Consider the following 18555-nt stretch of genomic DNA (forward strand, 5'->3'; position numbering starts at 1 on the left):
GCTTTTTCATAAATAGGAATGGACAATTAAGGCTCACCAGAATTTTGGAAAAATTAGTAATATAAAAGAGTAAGATCAAGATGAAAAGCGTGCGTGTATGCTCAGTTGTGTTTGACTCTTTGCAACTCCATGGACTGTAGCCTGCCAGGCTCCTCTGTCTATGAGATTTTCTAGGCAAGAATACTGGAGTGGGTTGCCATTTCCTCCTCCAGGGGATCCTCCCCATCCCAGGATTGAACATGCATCTCCTGCATTGGCAGGCAGATTCTTTACCACTGAGTACCTGGGAAGCCCCAAAATGAATAGATGTAATGATAATTCAGGGAACAAAAGAGAGTTTGAAATGTTCTAATAAGTAACCCAATAGACATTTGATAAGTTTTGGCATCTATAAAACAAATATAAGCTACTATGATAGAGTAGAGGTCAGAGAACAAGAAAGTTTTTTGGAAATTAAAAATGTGATTGTAGACAAGTTCATCAAAAGGTCTATAAAATAAATTTGAGGATATCTTCCAGAAAGCAAAGGAAAAAAATCAGTCAGAAAATATGGGAAAACTGAGCCATGATGGTCCAATAGCCAACCAATAGAAAAGGCATAAAAATCAGTAAGAAAGAAGAGAGGGAGGAAATAAACAAATAACAGAAGAAAACTTTCCAGCCAAAGGACATATTTTTAGATTGAGAAAGTTCACCTGATACCAAGGAATGAATAATGAAAAATAACCCACAAAAAAATACAATTTTGTGAAATTTCAGAACATCAGGAAGATATATTTGAAGCTTTCAAGAGAGTTAAAAAAAAAAAAGATTACCTACTATAATAAAAAAATGAGAATTGGATTGGCATCATGGTTCTCATCTGTGAAACTCCATTATGGAATGACTGAGAGCACTCTGTACAAAGCAAGAGCTTATCCAGGATATTGAAATCATCAATCCTCTGGATAAAGTCAAACAAGAAAATGAATCTCAGAGGCACTCAGTTTTTAAGCAGATAAATGGCTACCACTTAGGACACAATCTCTTAAAAATTATAGGTAATCTTTTTAAAAGTGATATATAACAACACAGCCAACTAGTAGTTTCAGTAATAACTTCCTTGCAGGGTTTAACTGGTCTGTACTGCTCCCTAGAGTCAATTTAACCTGCATGACTTAATACCCAGGAATATTTTTCATCATGGTATTACATCAGAGAAAGTATCTGACAAAGATCCAATGTTAAACTTGCTCAATGCACAGGATATTTTTAAAGTAAACTTTTAATGAGGTATAACATACATACAGGGAAGAGTACAAATCACAAGCATTCAGTATGATGACGTTTCACCAGCGCATATTATAACCAGCACCCAAATCAAGGAATCAATCACTATCAGGACCCAGATATTGTCCTTCCTTCCTTCCTTCCTTCATGCTCCCTTTGTGTCAATCTGATCCCCAACCCAAAAGGTAGTCATTATCCTGACATCTAACCCCATAGATTAGATCAGTACCAAGGATGTTTAAACAAAAGATATCTTCTTTGTATTCAGATAATGGCTAGGCTCTCACCTTGACCTGTCCTACAAAGGACCATTTCAGGGCATCTTACGGATCCAGTTGCCTTTTCAAAGGTCACTTTCACTTTTTCAAGGATATTTAAACAAAAGAAGCCTTCTTTGTATTCAGATAATGACCAGGCTCTCACCTTAACCTGACCTACAAAGGACCATTTCAGGGCACCTTGTAAGACCAGTTGCCTTTTCAAAGACCAATTTCAATGGCAGAGATAGAAATATTTCACTCAAAATAATGGCACCTGAAGAAAGTAAGATTTGTGAAATTATAGTATATGAAATATCAATCTGAAGATTACCAATCATTTTAACTTAATACCTATGGGTAGGCCATGGACGTAGTGTTTTATAAAAGATACTTTGGGGTTGAACCTTTGAAAGCACTTTGCTGAAGCTCCATTTCTAACCAAAGCCTTCCATAGTTTCTGCTTCATGCTCCCACAGACTGACACTTTTAAAAAAGGAGTACAGAATGTCTTGGACGGTACACTCTAGTCTCTCACTCTGGAGAATTTGGCTTTAAGCCCCAGACACAGAAGCATCTTGGGAGAAGAAAGTGAAGAAAATATGGAAGAAAAAAATTTCTCCTAATAACTTTCTTAGGAAAGTGGGGTCTGTTACAGGTAACAGAAGACTGGAGGTAACTTGTATTCAGCTGAGTACCCTGATGGGTTACTGAAAGGTCAAGACAGGACTTGAGCTGAGTCTGGCACTAAAGGCAGTAAAGGAGACAGCTAAATCACTCTATTACCACAGAAGAATCTGGAAAAAAAAAAAAAAGAATTTTGAGTTTACCGCGTATTCTCTAAGGCTAGAGGGAGAGAAAGGGGAAGACAATCTAACAAGATGGCCAGAGGCTGAGATGGCCATTGTCAGGAGGCACAGCCAGTGTGAAATTCCTGACAATGGGTGGGTACAACAAAATGATTTACATACTTAGCTGCCCCCTGAACATGGTTCCATCTATGTGCGATTTGTTCAATAGCCAGTATCATAGTGTTACAGGTCCATCATCAGATGCCTCTGCGGATGTGGAACTGCGGACACTAAAGGCAGACTACAAGCTATTCTCAGATTTGACCGTGCAGAGGGCCACCGTCTCTGACTCTGCCTCGTTCAAGGGTTGACTGAAACATGCCAGTTGTTTACTGTGTAGAACAACAGGGTAACGTTCTCTTGCACTCAAGGTGGCTTGGGGTTTTCCCCACATTTTCATCCACATCCATGACAGAGATCAAAGCACAGAATTTAGACCAAGTACTTTGTAAAGCTGAATACAAAAAAGTCAGCTAGATCTAGGTAACCACGAAATAAAAAATTACCCCATCACTTCCTACCACCTTTTCCTTTACCAAGAATTTGTAGAAACCAGAAGAGAAACAGTGTCTAGTGCATTACAGGTATTTAATTGATACACATCAAATGAGCGAGTTAGTTCACTGGTTTTTCATAGAGTGTGAAATTACATTTTAGGGGCTGAGCAAATATTGACTACATTTTAAGGAGCAGGTAACACTAGCTGACACATGAAAAGTCACCTTTTCTGAGGAAAAACAGCTCCTTTTACAAAAGATGTTCCATTTTTTGTTTCCAGCAAACCATGAAAGTGATTAAAATATACACATTTACAAATCACCTACTTTCTAGAAAAAAGAAAAGGACACAAAACTAATGTGAATTCTATAGCTTCACTTAATGGTTAAATCTAAATTTATGAGAAAGACGTAATCCCAAACTCAAGTAAATTGTTCAAGTATTTGACCTTAAGGAAATATAGATATTCTAGTCTGATTTAGTTTTCAAGTACAAATATATATAGTCTCTTCAGCAAATGTTGCTGGAACAGCTAGATATCCACAGGTCAAAAAATAAGGTTTGACTCTTATATTTCTTTCTATCTATTGCCACACACACAACACTGCTTTCCTTGGGTTTTTTTTTTTGCCACACTGCACAGCATGTGTGATTTAGTTCTCCCACCAGGGACTGAACCTGCATCCCCTGCAGTGGAAGCAAGGAGTCTTAACCACTAGACTGCCAGGGAAGCCTGCTTTTTTTTTTTTTCCATTTTGTGTAAATATACCAAAAAATTGTGTGTGTATATACAAATAAGAAACTCAAAAATGAGAGAATTCCTTGGTGGTCCAGTGGTTAAGACTTGGCCCTTTCACTGCTAGGGCCCAGGTCCAAATCCTGGTAGGGGAACTCAGATTTCACAGTCCGCATGGTGTGATGAAGAATGAATCAAAGATCTAAATATAAGAGCTAAAATCATAAAACTCTTAGAAGAAAACATAGGGGTAATCTTCATGACCATGGACTTGTTAACGGTTTCACAGAATCAACACGAAAAGCATGCACACCAAAAGAAAAGTTAGGTAAGCTGGACTTCAAAACTTTTAAAGCTTTATGTTTCAAAAAACACTAGAAAGAGAGTGAAAAGACAATTCAGAGAATAAGAGAAAATATTTGCAAATCGTGTCTGGTATCTCAGATATAAAAGAACTCTTAACAACAAAAAAGACAAACTCCAGTTGAAAAACCGGCAAAGGACTTGAATATGCATTTCCCCAAAGAAGACATACAAATGATCAAGCAGCACAAAGATGCTCAACATCATTAGCCACTAGGGAAGTGCAGTCAAAACCAAAATGATCTACCACTCACATCTACTAAAATTAAAAGAGAGACGATAAGTGCTAATGAACAAAAAGTCTACAAACAATAAATGCTGGACAGGGTGTGGAGAAAAGGGAACCCTCTTGCATTGCTGTGGGAATGTAAATTGATACAGCCACTATGAAAGATGGTATGGAGATTCCTTAAAAAGCTAGGAATAAAACCACCATATGACACAACAATCCCACTCCTAGGCATATACCCTGAGGAAACCAAAATTGAAAAACCACTTGTACCCTAATGTTCATTGCACCACTATTTACAATAGCTAGAACATGTAAGCAACTTAGATGTCCATCAACAGATGAATGGATAAAAAAGCTGTGGTATGTATATACAATGGAATATTACTCAGCCATAAAAAGGAACACATTTGAGTCAGTTCTAATGAGGTGGACAAACCTAGAGCCTATTATACAGAGTGATTTAAGTCAGGAAGAGAAATACAAATATCTTATACTAACACATATATATGGAATCTACAAAGGTGGTACTGATGAATTTATTTTCAGGGCAGTAATGGAGAAAGAGACATAGAGAATAGACTTATAGACACGGGGAGAGGGGAGGAGAGGGTAAGATGCACGGAGAGAGTAACATGGAAACTTACATTACCATATGTAAAATAGACAGACAATGGGAACTTGCTGTATGACTAAGGGGACTCAAATATAAGCTCTGTGACAATCTAGAAGGGTGGGGTAGGGAGGGAGATGGGAAGGAGATTGGGGAGAGAGGGGACATGGGTCTACCTATGGCTGATTCTTGTTGATGTATGACAGAAAACCACAAAATTCTATAAAGCAAATATCCTTCAATTTAAAAAATAAGTTAAAGAAAAAGTGCTGATGAGAAATTTGAACTTGCATTTCATTGCTGGTGGGAATGTAAAATAGTACAGAGCTGTGGAAAACAGGTTGGTGGGTCTTCAATAAATTAAGCATAAAATTATCATAGGACCCATAATTCTACTCTTAGGTATATGCTCAAGTACATATGCTTAAGTTTATATGCTTAAAACATAAGTCCACACAAAAATGTTCATAATAGGCAAAAGATGTTAACAGCTCAAATCCCCACCAAATGATGAATGAACAAACAAAATATAGTCTATGCATACAGTGGAATATTGTTGTTGCTGTTTAGTTGCTAAGTCCTGTCCAACTCTTTTGCGATCTCATGAACTGTAACCCACCTGGCTCCTCTGTCCATGGGATTTCCCAGGCAAGAATAGCAGAGTGAGGTTGTCATTTCCTTCTCTAGGGGATCTTCTCCACCCAGGGATCAAATCCAAATTTCCTGCACTGGCAGGTGGATTCTTTACTACTGAGTCACCAGAGAAGCCCAAAATGGAATATTACTCAGCCATAAAAAGGAAAGAAGTACTGATACACACTATGGAAGAACTCTGAAAACACCATGTAAAATCAAAGAGTGAGTGAACAAAAGGCCACATACTGTATGATTCCACCTATATGGGAAGTGACTACTCAATGGTATGAGGTTTCCATCTGAGCTGATGAAAACGTTCTAGAACTAGACTGCAGTAATACATGAACGTATTAAACTGTGTTGTGAACGTATTTAATGCCACTAAAAAGGACACTTTTTAATGGTAAATTTTATGTTATGTGTCTTTTGCCTCAAAAGTAAAATTAAATTAAAAATACAAAGTACCAAGTATGGTCTTTGCATATGATAGGTACTCCATAGTCGTTGACTTTAATGACTGGACAGCGTGATCTTGGTCAACTCCAGCTTCCGGCAAAACCAGACATGGCTCTAAACAAACATGGTCCTATAGATTTCTAAGCTCTTCTGCCTGAGGATTATACACAAAGGCTTAGCAACTATATTCTTTCCCCTTTTATGCTAAGCCCACACCTGTGCTAGAAGCCTACATTGTTTCTTGCCATCCACCAGAAAGGCAAACAGCTTTGTTCTATCAGTCAATCAAAGCTGAGAAACAACAATAACAAGAGTTAGGTGCTGCTTAAGAATTAGGTTGGGAGGTGGTGCTCAGGAGATATTTCATTTGACTATGACAAGACATTTACAAATATAAAATGAAAGAGCTTTATAGTAAATCTGAAGTCATATACTTACTATAGACCAGTTTCTCAACGTTGGCACTACTGACATTTAGGAAGGATTGTCCTGTGCATTCTAGGATGTTCAGCAACATTCCTGGCCTTGACCCGCCAGACATCAGTTGCATTCCCCAGCTGTGACAATCCAAAATGTCTCCAGATATTTGGCCACTCGAGAAAATAGCCCTTAGTTGAGAAACACTGCTCTAGATAAATATACTGACCACCTTATCTAACATTAATACATATAAACTGATGTACCCTAGGGGTTGGGTTGAGTTGAGAAATTAGAGAAAAGAGGACAAAACAACTTAGACCACCTTTGATTGTTATGGATCAGCCTCCTGAAAGCTAACATGTTTGGGGAAGGGCTGTGGGAAAATTCAAGCAGAGAGAGCTGAAATTCCCGAAGGTACATTTCCAGGACCAGAGTAATGGCCCATCAAACTAAGGAGAGCGGGGGTAAAGCAGCAAGCACCTAGCGATAAATGCAAATCCACTGTTCTGTTTAACTCCCTTGTGGATCGATAACACTTTAAGATGCGTGAAGAAATGGTCCCTGCTCTCTGCCTGCCAGATGTCAGCTCTCTGGATAAAAGCAGCTGTTCAGCCACTAGCAGGAAATAAAGAAAGGAAATGCCTACCTGAGAGTCCCATTCTCTCCTTTGTCCAGGCTGGTGAACCGGCTGTAGAGGCGGGTGATCTGACTGTGGGAAACTGAAGAACACAGAATTAGTTACAGTTGGAGAAGTTGTCCTCTGCTCAAATTGAACCTGAATGTGAGTGACCCTTTGGAAACCAGCTGCCCTCCTGGTCCCAGCTCACCATTAAATGCTTCAAAGTCAGTAAAGTGGTGCGATGTCTCAACTAACTCACCTCTAGTGTGTCAAAGCAGAAAGAATGAAAGGAGTTAGAAAATAAATCAAGAGTAAACAAAATTGACTCTCAAGAGTGAAGGCTAGGCTTAATTAAGACTCTGTGTTAAATGTCAGTTGGTTAAGATTTAATAAAACAAAGCTAAATTTAGTTTAAAAAGAAAGTGTGAAACTTTCACCTTTCAGTACCCTGACTTAGAAGCTATGAAAATTCCAGCTTTGATCAAAAACACATCCCTATTAATCAGTTTGGTGTTTCAGACTGGCACAGCTGGGTAGGTAACATGTGCTGAATTAAGGCCTGGGGTGTGTGAAACAGACAGTATTTTTAGAATCTAGTTTACTTTTCCTTAAGCATCAGTGACTTTTATCTTTTCCCTCAGGGCTGATCTTTGGGTAAAAGATATCTACAGCCTTGGGTCAGCCTCTTTCTCTGCAACTGCATGAGCTCCACTGAGTTCCCAGTAAAGGAATGGGCTCTAAGAAAGAAAATTAGGCAATCTGTAAAATGGTTGTGCTATCTTCAGGTGACATATACCAGGAAGTTACTTTGTTCCTCATTTTGCACTAACTCAGGTACAAGCTGACAATTAAAATGAGGCACTAACCACAGGTAGACAATGAAACTTTGAAAATGCAAAAAGGAATTTCTGGGAAATAGTTTAATCTCGTGGTAGACTGGAGATAGGAGGGAAAAAATTAGTTATCAAAGGAGAAAAGACAACAGCCAAAAAGGGTGTGACCAGTGTGGACTCTGTCCTAGGCTGTACCTTCACGGGTAGAGGGGTGGCTCAGGGAGTTCTGATAGTTGTCCTCCCCCAGCTCATGCAACAGAAATCCACTCGCAGCTTTGGGAACAATGGGACAAAATTAACACGGGCACGCGCAGGAGAAGCAGGAAGTGAGTGGCCCAAAGCTAGTATGAGAGGACACACCGGGCCAAGCAGTAAACTCTTCAGCCTCAGGTTTCAAGCCAGCCTGGGCTCTGTTCTGTACTAGCTCTCAAGGAGAGCAGGGAGCAGAGGAGGAGGCAGAACCACCCCTGCCAGGGCAGAGCCAGCAGGAGCCCAGACACTGAGGAAGCCGGTGGGGACCTTTCTGCCTGAAAGGCAGGTGTGCGCAGCTCAGTAAACACTCCTCTGAGAGTCAGGCTGACCGATTCTGATTCCAGTCATGGCAACCCAGCTCACCAACGAGGGCTGAGTGAATGGGGTTGTGCAGTGAACTAACTAAGTCCAGGAGAGAAAAGTGCTTGGCCAACGTCTGGCACCTGGTAAGCATGCCAGGTTAGCTATTATCATTGTCCTAATACTGTGAGCCTGCAGGTACAATTTTACTGCTGTACTAATTAATCTCCACCTTTCTCTTGATTCTGCCAGCCACAACCGTCTTCTTCAGGAACCTGAACAGGCTTTGGCCTCAGGACTCAAACGTTGCTCTAGAACTAAAGTTTTTTTTTAGTTTTCACAAAATAAGTTGGTTCAAGAATGACTACCTTTCTCAAAAGATTTTTTTGGAAAGACAAAATTTGTTTACAATATCAATGCCAATGTTTTCATGTCTTTGTATATTACCTAATATGTCACTTGTGCACTTTACATAGTTATAATAGCTTATTTTTCATTTATTAATTCATTATTTTTCTATATTGCTTTGGAGTGCTTTTTAATAACTTCATAATATTTAGCCCACGGGGTCAGTTTTTAATACTTAGAGTATTATACTTCAGGTTACTTTTAACAATGAACACATTCAAATTGTATTTCTTTTTATACTAGGTTTTTTTTAGCTTGAGAAAACAATCTATCCACATGGTAAAAATAGTATAAAAAGTGTACATAATGAAAAGTCTCCCCAACACCCGAATTCCTCAGTCTTCCTAGCCAGAGTCAAACTTTCTTAGGTGTGATAATAGTACTGTGGTTATGCAGGAAACAAATCCCTGTCCTCAGGAATACATGCTTAAGGCTTAAGGGGTGAAAAGTTTGGCTATCTGCAACTTTAAAATGGTTCATCAAAAAGAATATATATATACACACACACACAAATAGACAAATATAGCAAAATGTTAACTGTTGAATTAAAATGTTGAATTATATGGATGTTCATTATACTATTTTAACTTTTCTGTATGTTTGAAATTTTTCATCATAAAAAGGTGGGGGGCAGGGAGGGGGAGGTACAGAGCTTTGCAAATCACTTAATCCAAAACCAGCTGAAAATGTTAGTAATATGTGCAATGCTCTTTCAGTAGGAGCTGGGAGACAGCAGGGTCTTCTGCGGTGACAGAGCCCTCAGGCACTACGGCAAGGCAGCTGAGGGCCATGAATGTGTCCAGTATCATGAGGCAGGAACAGCCTTCAGTTGAACTTCCACTTACATTCTAGCTCAGGAAATTATTCTCAAGCAGTTGCCTTTGCCAGGCTTGTGCTCTTTGTTCCAATTACAGAGAAATCCACACTAGTGCCATGATCACTACACCCTTTCAAACAAACAGAACTTCACTGGCCTGTAGCACTTACTTCCCAAACCTGTTCAGCACCTTTGCCATATCACGCGACACATACCAGAAGACAGAGACTAAAAATAAATCAATCGGAATTTATCACTACCCAGCTGGTGTGAATTGTTCCTCAAGGATTATGTGGCTATTTTTCGTTGTAAAGGTTTTTAAGTAATTCACAGCCAGGTTATTGCCATATAGTTAAGTGAACTAAGGGTGGAGATTTCATAAACTCTCAAGACACTGTGACCTTTCCTCTAGTGACAGCTTTTACTCAAATGACTTTAATTTATGGAAATGCTGAAGTGTGAAAGAAGGTAACAGAACTAAGACAATATTGCAAATGTTTTATGCCAACTCGTGTTTTTGGACAGTATTTTTTTTTTAAACTGTTGGATATGTCAAGATTTCTACTCCTTCCAAAGTTTTATTTCTTTAAATTGGGAAAACCTGATTCCTAGTCCAATGTCCCCTGAAAACAGGAAAAGCGCAAAATATTGTCACCTCTCCAATTACATACTAGACATGGTTTTTATAACTAGCATACGGTAATAGTGTTTTCACAATAAGATGATTGTTACCTATAGTTCAAAATGAAAATAGCTAGCATCTGGTGCTTATTACATACCCAGACACTATTCTAAGTAGTTTACATAATTTTTCTCATTTAATCCTAAGAATCCAAAAAGTAGTACTATTTTTATTCTCATTTACAGATGATGAAACTAAAGGTGTACAAGGAATTCTCACTTAGACGTACTTTTCTAAACACTTAAGTGATTACATTTCAAACACCAGATAAACTAGTCATATATGAATTCTAACCAATTTAGACTTACAAATACAAAGCTTTCATACTGCATATAAAGTCAATTTTACTTATTTATGGTACATTTTCTTCTTGCAAAGGGAGTAGTGAAATGTCTTGTTCTTAACTTGAAGTGTTTCGGAATGACAGTTCCCCAAACTCTTTATAGAACAAAGCAGCAGAGGAAAACAGGGCTAATTTCATCACTCTACCCCACCCTCAGGTGTTTGCTGTTTTTATTCTTCTAAACCTTTTGCATCATGCTAAGACTATTGCTTTAAAAATCAATTCTACTGATGGCACAAACTGGATAAACTGACAGCTCAACTCCCAAAGCAGAATGACAGTGTAGCAGGTCAGGGGACATGCCTGGAAGCCACTCAAAATGCTCTAGCTTAATTTATCCAAATCTAATCAATTGATGCATATATCATGGCCCAATTCCTATCCTCTTCAAGGCCAGTTCACAATGACTGTTCCCTGAGTTCTGGAAGGGGTGCTACACAATTTCAGTATCTTGTTTGATGCTAATCCTAACTCTTGTGGGCTTATCTCCATGACGTGGTTGTGGGCATCTTTTGTCACTACCTATTCTGAATACCCACTATCGTACTGAGTATGCTGCTGCTGCTGCCAAGTTGCTTCAGTTGTGTCCGACTCTGTGCGACCCCATAGATGGCACCCCACCAGGCTCCTCTGTCCCTGGGATTCTCCAGGCAAGAATACTGGAGTGGGTTGCCATTTCCTTCTCCAATGCATGTATGCATGCTAAATTGCTTCAGTCGTGTCCAACTCTATGCGACCCTATGGACAGCAGCCCTCCAAGCTCCTCTGTCCACAGGATTCTCAAGGCAAGAATACTGGAGTGGGTTGCCATTTCCTTTTGAGTATAGACACTGCAAAAATTCAATAAGTACTTGTTTCATTATGCTTTCTGGCTCAATATGTACATTTGTCCTGGTGTGGCTGAGACTCTCCCTCAGGCTTGATTCTCTTTTCGGCAACTAAGAAAATAGCTCTACAGGAGTACTCCATTCTCACAGTCACACAGTGAAAAAACCTAGAGTCCTAAGGCAATCAAGGCCTCTTTCATTTGGTCAAATGTAATAAAACCAGAATGGGATTACTGCTCCTTTCCTCTTGAGGGAAAAACAGCTTTTTCCCACCAGCACTCTGGTTTATACTCCCTCATTATGTGACTCTTTATTTTAAGAAAGAATGCTTTAATTCTGGTGTCACCTTAGACCTAAAGTAGTTCTTATGTTTACAAGTGTGGCCAGAGGTCATAGCCACAAGATGTAATAAAATGCTTGCTGAATCCAAACCGTCTATGTTTCTACTCTTGGAATCAGAGTAAGTAATAAAATGACCACAAGGTCAAGTGGCTAAACAAGTACTGCACATTATAAACATCTACCTACTTTCTTGTCTTCATTCAAAATCATAAAAAGGACTCATTGGTAGGTGGTGAGCTCCTTAAAATCTTTATAGAGAGGCTTAATGACTAAGTTAGGAGATGCTGAAAACAGTAAGCCAATAGGACAAGGGATGAGGCTAAATAACATCCCTTCCAACTTGAAGATTCTAGAAAGCTGGGCTATCAGAAAGATGGGACAGTATTTATTCAACTTATCTCAGGCCACCTTTGCCTGGGTGATTCTGAGGTTCCCCCAGCACTCAATATTATCTGCAAATGAATCACTGAATTACTTTGTGGCCATCTCATTATCAAAAACAGAAATTATGAAGACTCAGAGCCCAGATGCTTACATAACTCATGTAAAATACAAGAGTCATAATGGATTACTGAGAAATATTGTATCCATTATCAAGGGCTACACAAATGTACCATGGTGTTTTACAGGGCTTCTGAATTCACAAAACCCTGCTGCCCCTTTCAGATTCAGAGGAAGAGATTAGACTATAAAAATCAGTTCCTCTACAAATTCACTGAAATTTTTGGAGCACATCCAATTTCCATGGCGACTGCATGACATACACCAGCATAGTAAAAATCAATATATCTGAAATTAGGACAGCCAGCATCCTCAGTGTAAATAAAAAACTGGTAGTCACAACAACTGCACTTTTTCTCCACAAGCTCAGAATGAAAGAAATCTCATACTCTCAGACCCCTGGTTCTTTACGGTGTTCCATCACCAGGTTACGTTTTCCAAAACCTTACGACACGATCTCACTTTCTGGATTTATTTTTCCAGTTGCGGCAAGAATTTGTCTGATTTCCCACAGTTGTCAGTGGTTTTAAGTTTTTAAGTCCTTGTCTAGAAACGTCACAGGAAAGACAATGTTTTCTACAGGACCTATCCAGAGTTCCTGAATTTAAGTTTGGTGCGAGGAAAGACAAAGGAAAAGAGTTCAGAGACTTTCAAGAGCAGGGGAAGGAGAAAAGAGCGGGATCAGTGATTTACGGGTGATCGCGAATCCTGTCTTTGATGAGAAGGGGAGCCGCACAAGAGCCAGAGTCCCACCGCGGGTAGCCTTAGCTGTAAGAACAGGTCCTCCATCATCCCCAAAGCTCGAGCGCTGGAGGATGCCTAGGAACCCCCAACCTCTCGGCACCCCAGCTGCAGATCTCAGCGACAGTCGCCCTCGGTCGTGAGGCCAGCCGGAGGCGCCCGGCCGCGTTCCCGCCCGCTACCCGAACTCACAGCCAGTTTCCTTCTTGATCTCCTCGAGCTCTTCGTCCCGCAGTAACGTGGAGGCCCGGGACCCCATCACCAAGCCGGGAGCTCCGCTGGGAGCAGGGGCGCCTGAAGCGACAGAGGCGGTAAGAGGGAGGGACGAAGGGGAAGAAGGGCCGGGGTCAAAGAAGGGAGAGGGCAGTGTTTCTACTGCGGACTGGGAAGGGAACCCAGGGGTGGTGCGCGGCGATGGGCAGGCCGGAGGCCCAGCCAATTGGGAGTGAGGCTGCGCTCAGCGCTGGAGCCGACGTCGACGTTTCTAGCTCCAGCCCCGAATGAATTAGCCCAGCACCCGGCCGGGTCTAACTAAAAGCGGACCACGCCCCCGGAACCATGATGCCACCGGTCTTAAAGGGGCAATGCCACGCTGGCCCTAGAGCCCGCAACTAAAAGGGCAACGCCACTGTTTTACAACACACTGACCTGTGGCAGTTGGTGTAGCCAACCTGTTTCTCACAGAACTCTAACATTAGAAATCCCACCCTACAGTTAGTATGGATTGCGGAGAGAAACAAAAACAGAGAGGCAAAACGTGGCTTGCTTGAACGCTAGGGTGTGTCTCCTGGGAACTGCATGCTGGGAGTTGCACTGCGCCTCTTTTTTTTCCTGGAGGCTCTCTCTCCTCCAAGCCGCAGGGGGAGCTCGCGAGCCAGTTCCGGGACCGAGCGCCGATTGGCTCCTCGGGAAACAATCGGCAGGCGTCGGCTCCAGAGTGTCAGCGCCCGAGCTGCGTACTTTTCTCCAGTTGATTTCGGGATTGCCCTCTGGTAACTGCTGCTGAGGGTTTGGAACTTCCCGAGATTTCTTCCTTAAAAGCAGTCCTTCTCTTTTCAGTTCAAGACTGAAGCTCGAGGAATTTACCCTTTGGCTGAAATAGGCACAAATTTCCGTTGGAGGAAAAAAAAACCTAACGGCGGAGGACAGACTTTTTAACGTATGGCCGCCGTTAAACAGCGTTAAACAAGTTTCTCATTTTGCCCGAAAAATGAGGGAATTTGCATTTGGTTCTTATGGCATATTTTTGTTTGTTTTCTTGAAAACGTTTAAAGCCACCTGTCAAATTAGTACACCTTCTCAGGAGAATCAGTTCATTTGCTGTGGCTTCAATGCCTTTACACGCCTTTGCCACCCCTGTTATTTTGTACAAAACTGGTTTCACTTACAGAAGAACCAAATTCTGACAGATCTCACTTAGTACTTAAGCCCTAGAAGACTCTCTTAGCGGGCTGGTAGTCAGCTTAGGTTACGGAGGTTCCAGTTTTACTGAGTTGTTTTTATGATTGACTTGGCCTCCTCTGACTTGATGTCTGCCTTCATCAGCAAAGGGTGACATGTTGGATATGCCCGTCTCGGCCACAGGAGCTTCTTTTTTTCTTGAGAGTATAAGTACGGTAGAAAAATCTGTGTTGTCAGCAACTTGAGTGTCCGTTTTCTGAGTGTGCCGTGAAGCCCATCTCTGGATCCTGACCTTGCTCCTTACCAATCTTGAATCTTACCTTTTGCAGTCCGCAGTAGAGCTATCTTTGCTTTGTGTTAATGTTTTTCTGATTTACTTTAACATTTCTTAAATTTCCTCTTTCCCCAAGCATTTCACAAGCTTATGTCTTACGTATCTTTTAAAAATGTAAGTTAATTTTTGTCTCTAGTAAGGGCTGTTTTTTCCATTTTTATATTCTCTTTTATTTCTGTAAAAATTCCCCTTTTGCTTGTTGGATTGACTGGAACAAGGAAGAATGATTTTTCCAGGCACTCTGGTGACTTGTTCTGTGTTCCCTCTGGAAGCATAACACTGGGTACTGGACTCATCTCCACGAGGGGCCTGGTTTTAGTTCAGGTTCCACTACTTTCTAGCTGTCTAACCTTGGGCAGGTGTCTTAAATCTTAATTTAAGCCTCAGTTTCTACATATGTAAATCAGGCAGTTGTGGGCAACAAATAACAGTTGTGAAAACACTTGCTAGACCTTAAAATATTAAAGTGTAAGTTATTTATCTGGTTAAAAACACTATGTAACTTCTCACCTTCTTCCTAGATGAATTGGGCCTTAGTTATTTGGTCAATGTTTTGTAGTTAAACTAAGTTGCAAAATTCACTAGTTGACTATTCCAAGTGTGGTGAAGGCAAGCCGCTTTTGAATTTACACCACTGTGGAGGAACACTTAGCTGAGGTTCAAAATACAAAGACATCCAAATAACAGGATTGTTCTAAAAGATCTTTTTTTAAAAAAAGAATTTATCTTTTAAATTACAGTATTACACTAAGGAATATAAGAGTATCTACTGTGAATGATAGTTATTTCTGCAAGATAAAGTTTTTGTGCATTTCTGCATTGTTCTCCTTTTTATAATAAGCATACATCATTTTTTCAAAAACAGTTGAATTTTAGAAAACCATTGTGTAGCATGTGACGGTTTAATCTGTCAGGCTGCACATGACTGGTTGGTGACATCACAGCAGCCCAGTCCCTGAGCTGTGGCTAGGGTGGGGTGGAATGACCCTCAGAGTGACATGGCAACTAGATTGGTAATGCAGAAATTGTGATAATTCTAACTCACTTATTCTTTCGTTGTTAACAGTGTGAAACTCTGGAAATGTTATTAATCTAGAAGAGGTTATATCCAGAAGAGATTAGATCCTGGACATTTCTGGGTAAACAATTCATTGCAACATGTGTTGTCAAGTGTTTGCCAATATCATTTGTTTTTTCATTTGCTCTTTTAGTTTTTTGGCTGATGTTAAAATGGCGTATGTATGTGCTTTTGAAAGGCCTCTAAATGTTCTTGCTCCATTTAGCTAAGGAAGGATAGGTGATATTAGGCCATTTTATAGACAAAGAAATCAAACCCTCTTTGCCTGAAGTCTTATAGTTTTCAGTTTCCCATGTATAAGTTAGAGTTGATACTTGCAATGATCTTTTTCTCATTATAATTATAAACGATAAGCAGAATTACTCGAATATTTTTATTTTTCTTGTCCCAAGTATGAGGAAAGGAAAAATAACCTCATTTCTCCCAAAATATTTTAAAAAATCAGATCTCTTTTATTTTCAAGGGTTTAGATATTAAAGAAGATTATTTGAAGACTCCTTTTGGAATCAAATAGCATGGATCTCAGCAGTGACTACCATTTCCTCAACCAGATTTTGTGGAGAAGAGTGAGACTCACATTAGTTTGTGGCATTTTTGAAGGAGTGCTGCAGCATGTGGACCCTGACAAGATTGTTGTTCTGAAGAAAGGTTTCATTTTATTTCTCATAATCTCCTGCCTTCTAGGAGACTAATAAGTGTGTTTGGGTGATGATTCTGGGCTCTCTTAGCAACTGGAAGAGTGGCATTATTCCTATTTTAGAGGAAAGGTGGGAGGAAGATTAGAATGTTATTTTCCCTAATGGAGCCATATGACTGTGCATGCTGGCTTGTCCACCTCTGTACTTCTATTGACATGATAGTGGAAAATTTCAGTATATAGGTTTTTTTTAAATTGTGTACATCTTTTAATTTCTCTCCATATGCACCTTGAAATTAAAAATGAACACTGTATCAGCTGGAATTGCTTTAGCTTCAACAGACAAATTCCAAAGATGGTAAAGGTTTAATTTTTGTCATGCACAAAGAAGCCCAGAGGTAGACTGCTGAGGAATAGTGCAGTGGCTGAAAGATTCCGGGAGAGATAAGGCATCTTGTGCTCCTACTCAGCCACTTGAGTAATCGCCTATTATCCTCATGGTCACAGTGTAGCCTTTGCACCTCCCACTTTCAATTCCAGTTCCTTTATGAAGGATATAATTCAGGAACAGCCAGATGGAGGAGATATATAGGGCAAGGTTTATGGGAACGGGCTCAGAGTTTCTACTGTCTCTAAGCATACCACCTTTTTAGCCTCTTCCATGTGTTCACCTTGAAGCCTCAATGTAGGGTTCTTATTCAGCTAGAATATTGACTTATTAGGGTAGTTGTTTTCCTGGCACAGTAAGTTTCAAGTTCACAACTGAAATGTGTAAGTGACAATTGAGAGATTAGTATTATTGTTAAGCCATATTATTAGTTAAACTTTTGTAGGCTAGGTTGGGACTATATCAGGCTTTTGAAATATTAATTCATTTGGTAATCATTTATTAAGTTTTATATCCCAGGTACAGTGCTGGGTACCAGGGATATGGATAAGAATAATATGGTCTCTGTCCTTGAAAAAATTAGACTAGTAAAGAGAAATATCAATAACCTCAGAAATGTAGATGACACCACTCTTATGGCAGAAAGTGAAGAGGAACTAAAAAGCCTCTTGATAAAAGTGAAAGAGGAGAGTGAAAAAGTTGGCTTAAAGTTCAACATTCAGAAAACTAAGATCATGGCATCTGGTCCCATCACTTCATGGCCAATAGATGGGGAAACAGTGGAAACAGTGTCAGACTTTATTTTTTGGGGCTCCAAAATCACTCCAGATGGTGATTGCAGCCATGAAATTAAAAGACGCTTACTCCTTGGAAGGAAAGTTATGACCAACCTAGACAGCATATTAAAAAGCAGAGACATTACTTTGCCAACAAATGTCCATCTAGTCAAGGCTATGGTTTTTCCAGTGGTCATGTATGGATGTGAGAGTTGGACTGTGAAGAAAGCTAAGCGCCAAAGAATTGATGCTTTTGAACTGTGGTGTTGGAGAAGACTCTTGAGAGTCCCTTGGACTGCAAGGAGATCCAACCAGTCCATCCTAAAGGAGATCAGTCCTGGGTGTTCATTGGAAGGACTGATGCTGAAGCTGAAACTCCAGTACTTTGGCCACCTCATGCAAAGAGTTGACTCATTGGAAAAGACCCTGATGCTGTGAGGGATTGGGGGCAGGATGAGAAGGGGACGACAGAGGATGAGATGGCTGGATGACATCAGTGACTCGATGGACATGAGTTTGGGTGAACTCCGAGAGTTGGTGATGGACAGAGAGGCCTGGTGTGCTGCGATTCATGGGGTGTCAAAGAGTCAGACATGACTGAGAGACTGAACTGAACTGAACTGAACTGAACTGAAGGAGACAGATAAATAAGTAGAAAGATATAATGCAGTGTGATATCCTCTGATAGAAGGACACACAGGATACTATGGAAACACAAAGTTTCTAATTTAGATCTGAGACAGTGAGGAATGCTTCCCAAAGGAGGAATTGATGTTGGAAATGTATTTGGAATTAGATGTAACTTCACAAGAGTTAACTGGTTGGGAAAAGCGGGGAAGGTTGTTTTAAGCCAATGATTCTCAGACTTCATCTATATTTCAGAATCACTTGAAAGAGTTGTTCAAACACAGATTGATGCCTCCCACCCCCTCAAAGAGTTTCTGATTC

The 18555-nt window shown here is 40.2% G+C and overlaps 2 protein-coding genes across 2 annotated transcripts in view; one reads left to right on the forward strand and one right to left on the reverse strand.

Moving 5' to 3' along the window:
• The window catches only part of CHP1 (calcineurin like EF-hand protein 1), a 35863-nt gene extending 22370 nt beyond the window's left edge, over nt 1-13493 (reverse strand). The window contains exons 1-2 of the mRNA XM_005685503.3: nt 13186-13493; nt 6975-7047 (exon numbers count right to left, since the gene is read on the reverse strand). Coding sequence (XP_005685560.1) covers nt 6975-7047; nt 13186-13252 — 140 coding nt within the window. The 5' untranslated portion in view covers nt 13253-13493. The remainder of the gene's footprint in view (nt 1-6974; nt 7048-13185) is intronic.
• EXD1 (exonuclease 3'-5' domain containing 1) overlaps nt 13907-18555 on the forward strand; it is a 38400-nt gene continuing 33751 nt past the window's right edge. Inside the window, 3 exon segments of the mRNA XM_013966986.2 lie at nt 13907-13985; nt 15795-15867; nt 16270-16454. Coding sequence (XP_013822440.2) covers nt 16322-16454 — 133 coding nt within the window. The 5' untranslated portion in view covers nt 13907-13985; nt 15795-15867; nt 16270-16321.

The sequence above is a fragment of the Capra hircus genome, chromosome 10 (genome assembly GCF_001704415.2).
Source record: "Capra hircus breed San Clemente chromosome 10, ASM170441v1, whole genome shotgun sequence".
Taxonomy (NCBI): Eukaryota; Metazoa; Chordata; class Mammalia; order Artiodactyla; family Bovidae; genus Capra; species Capra hircus.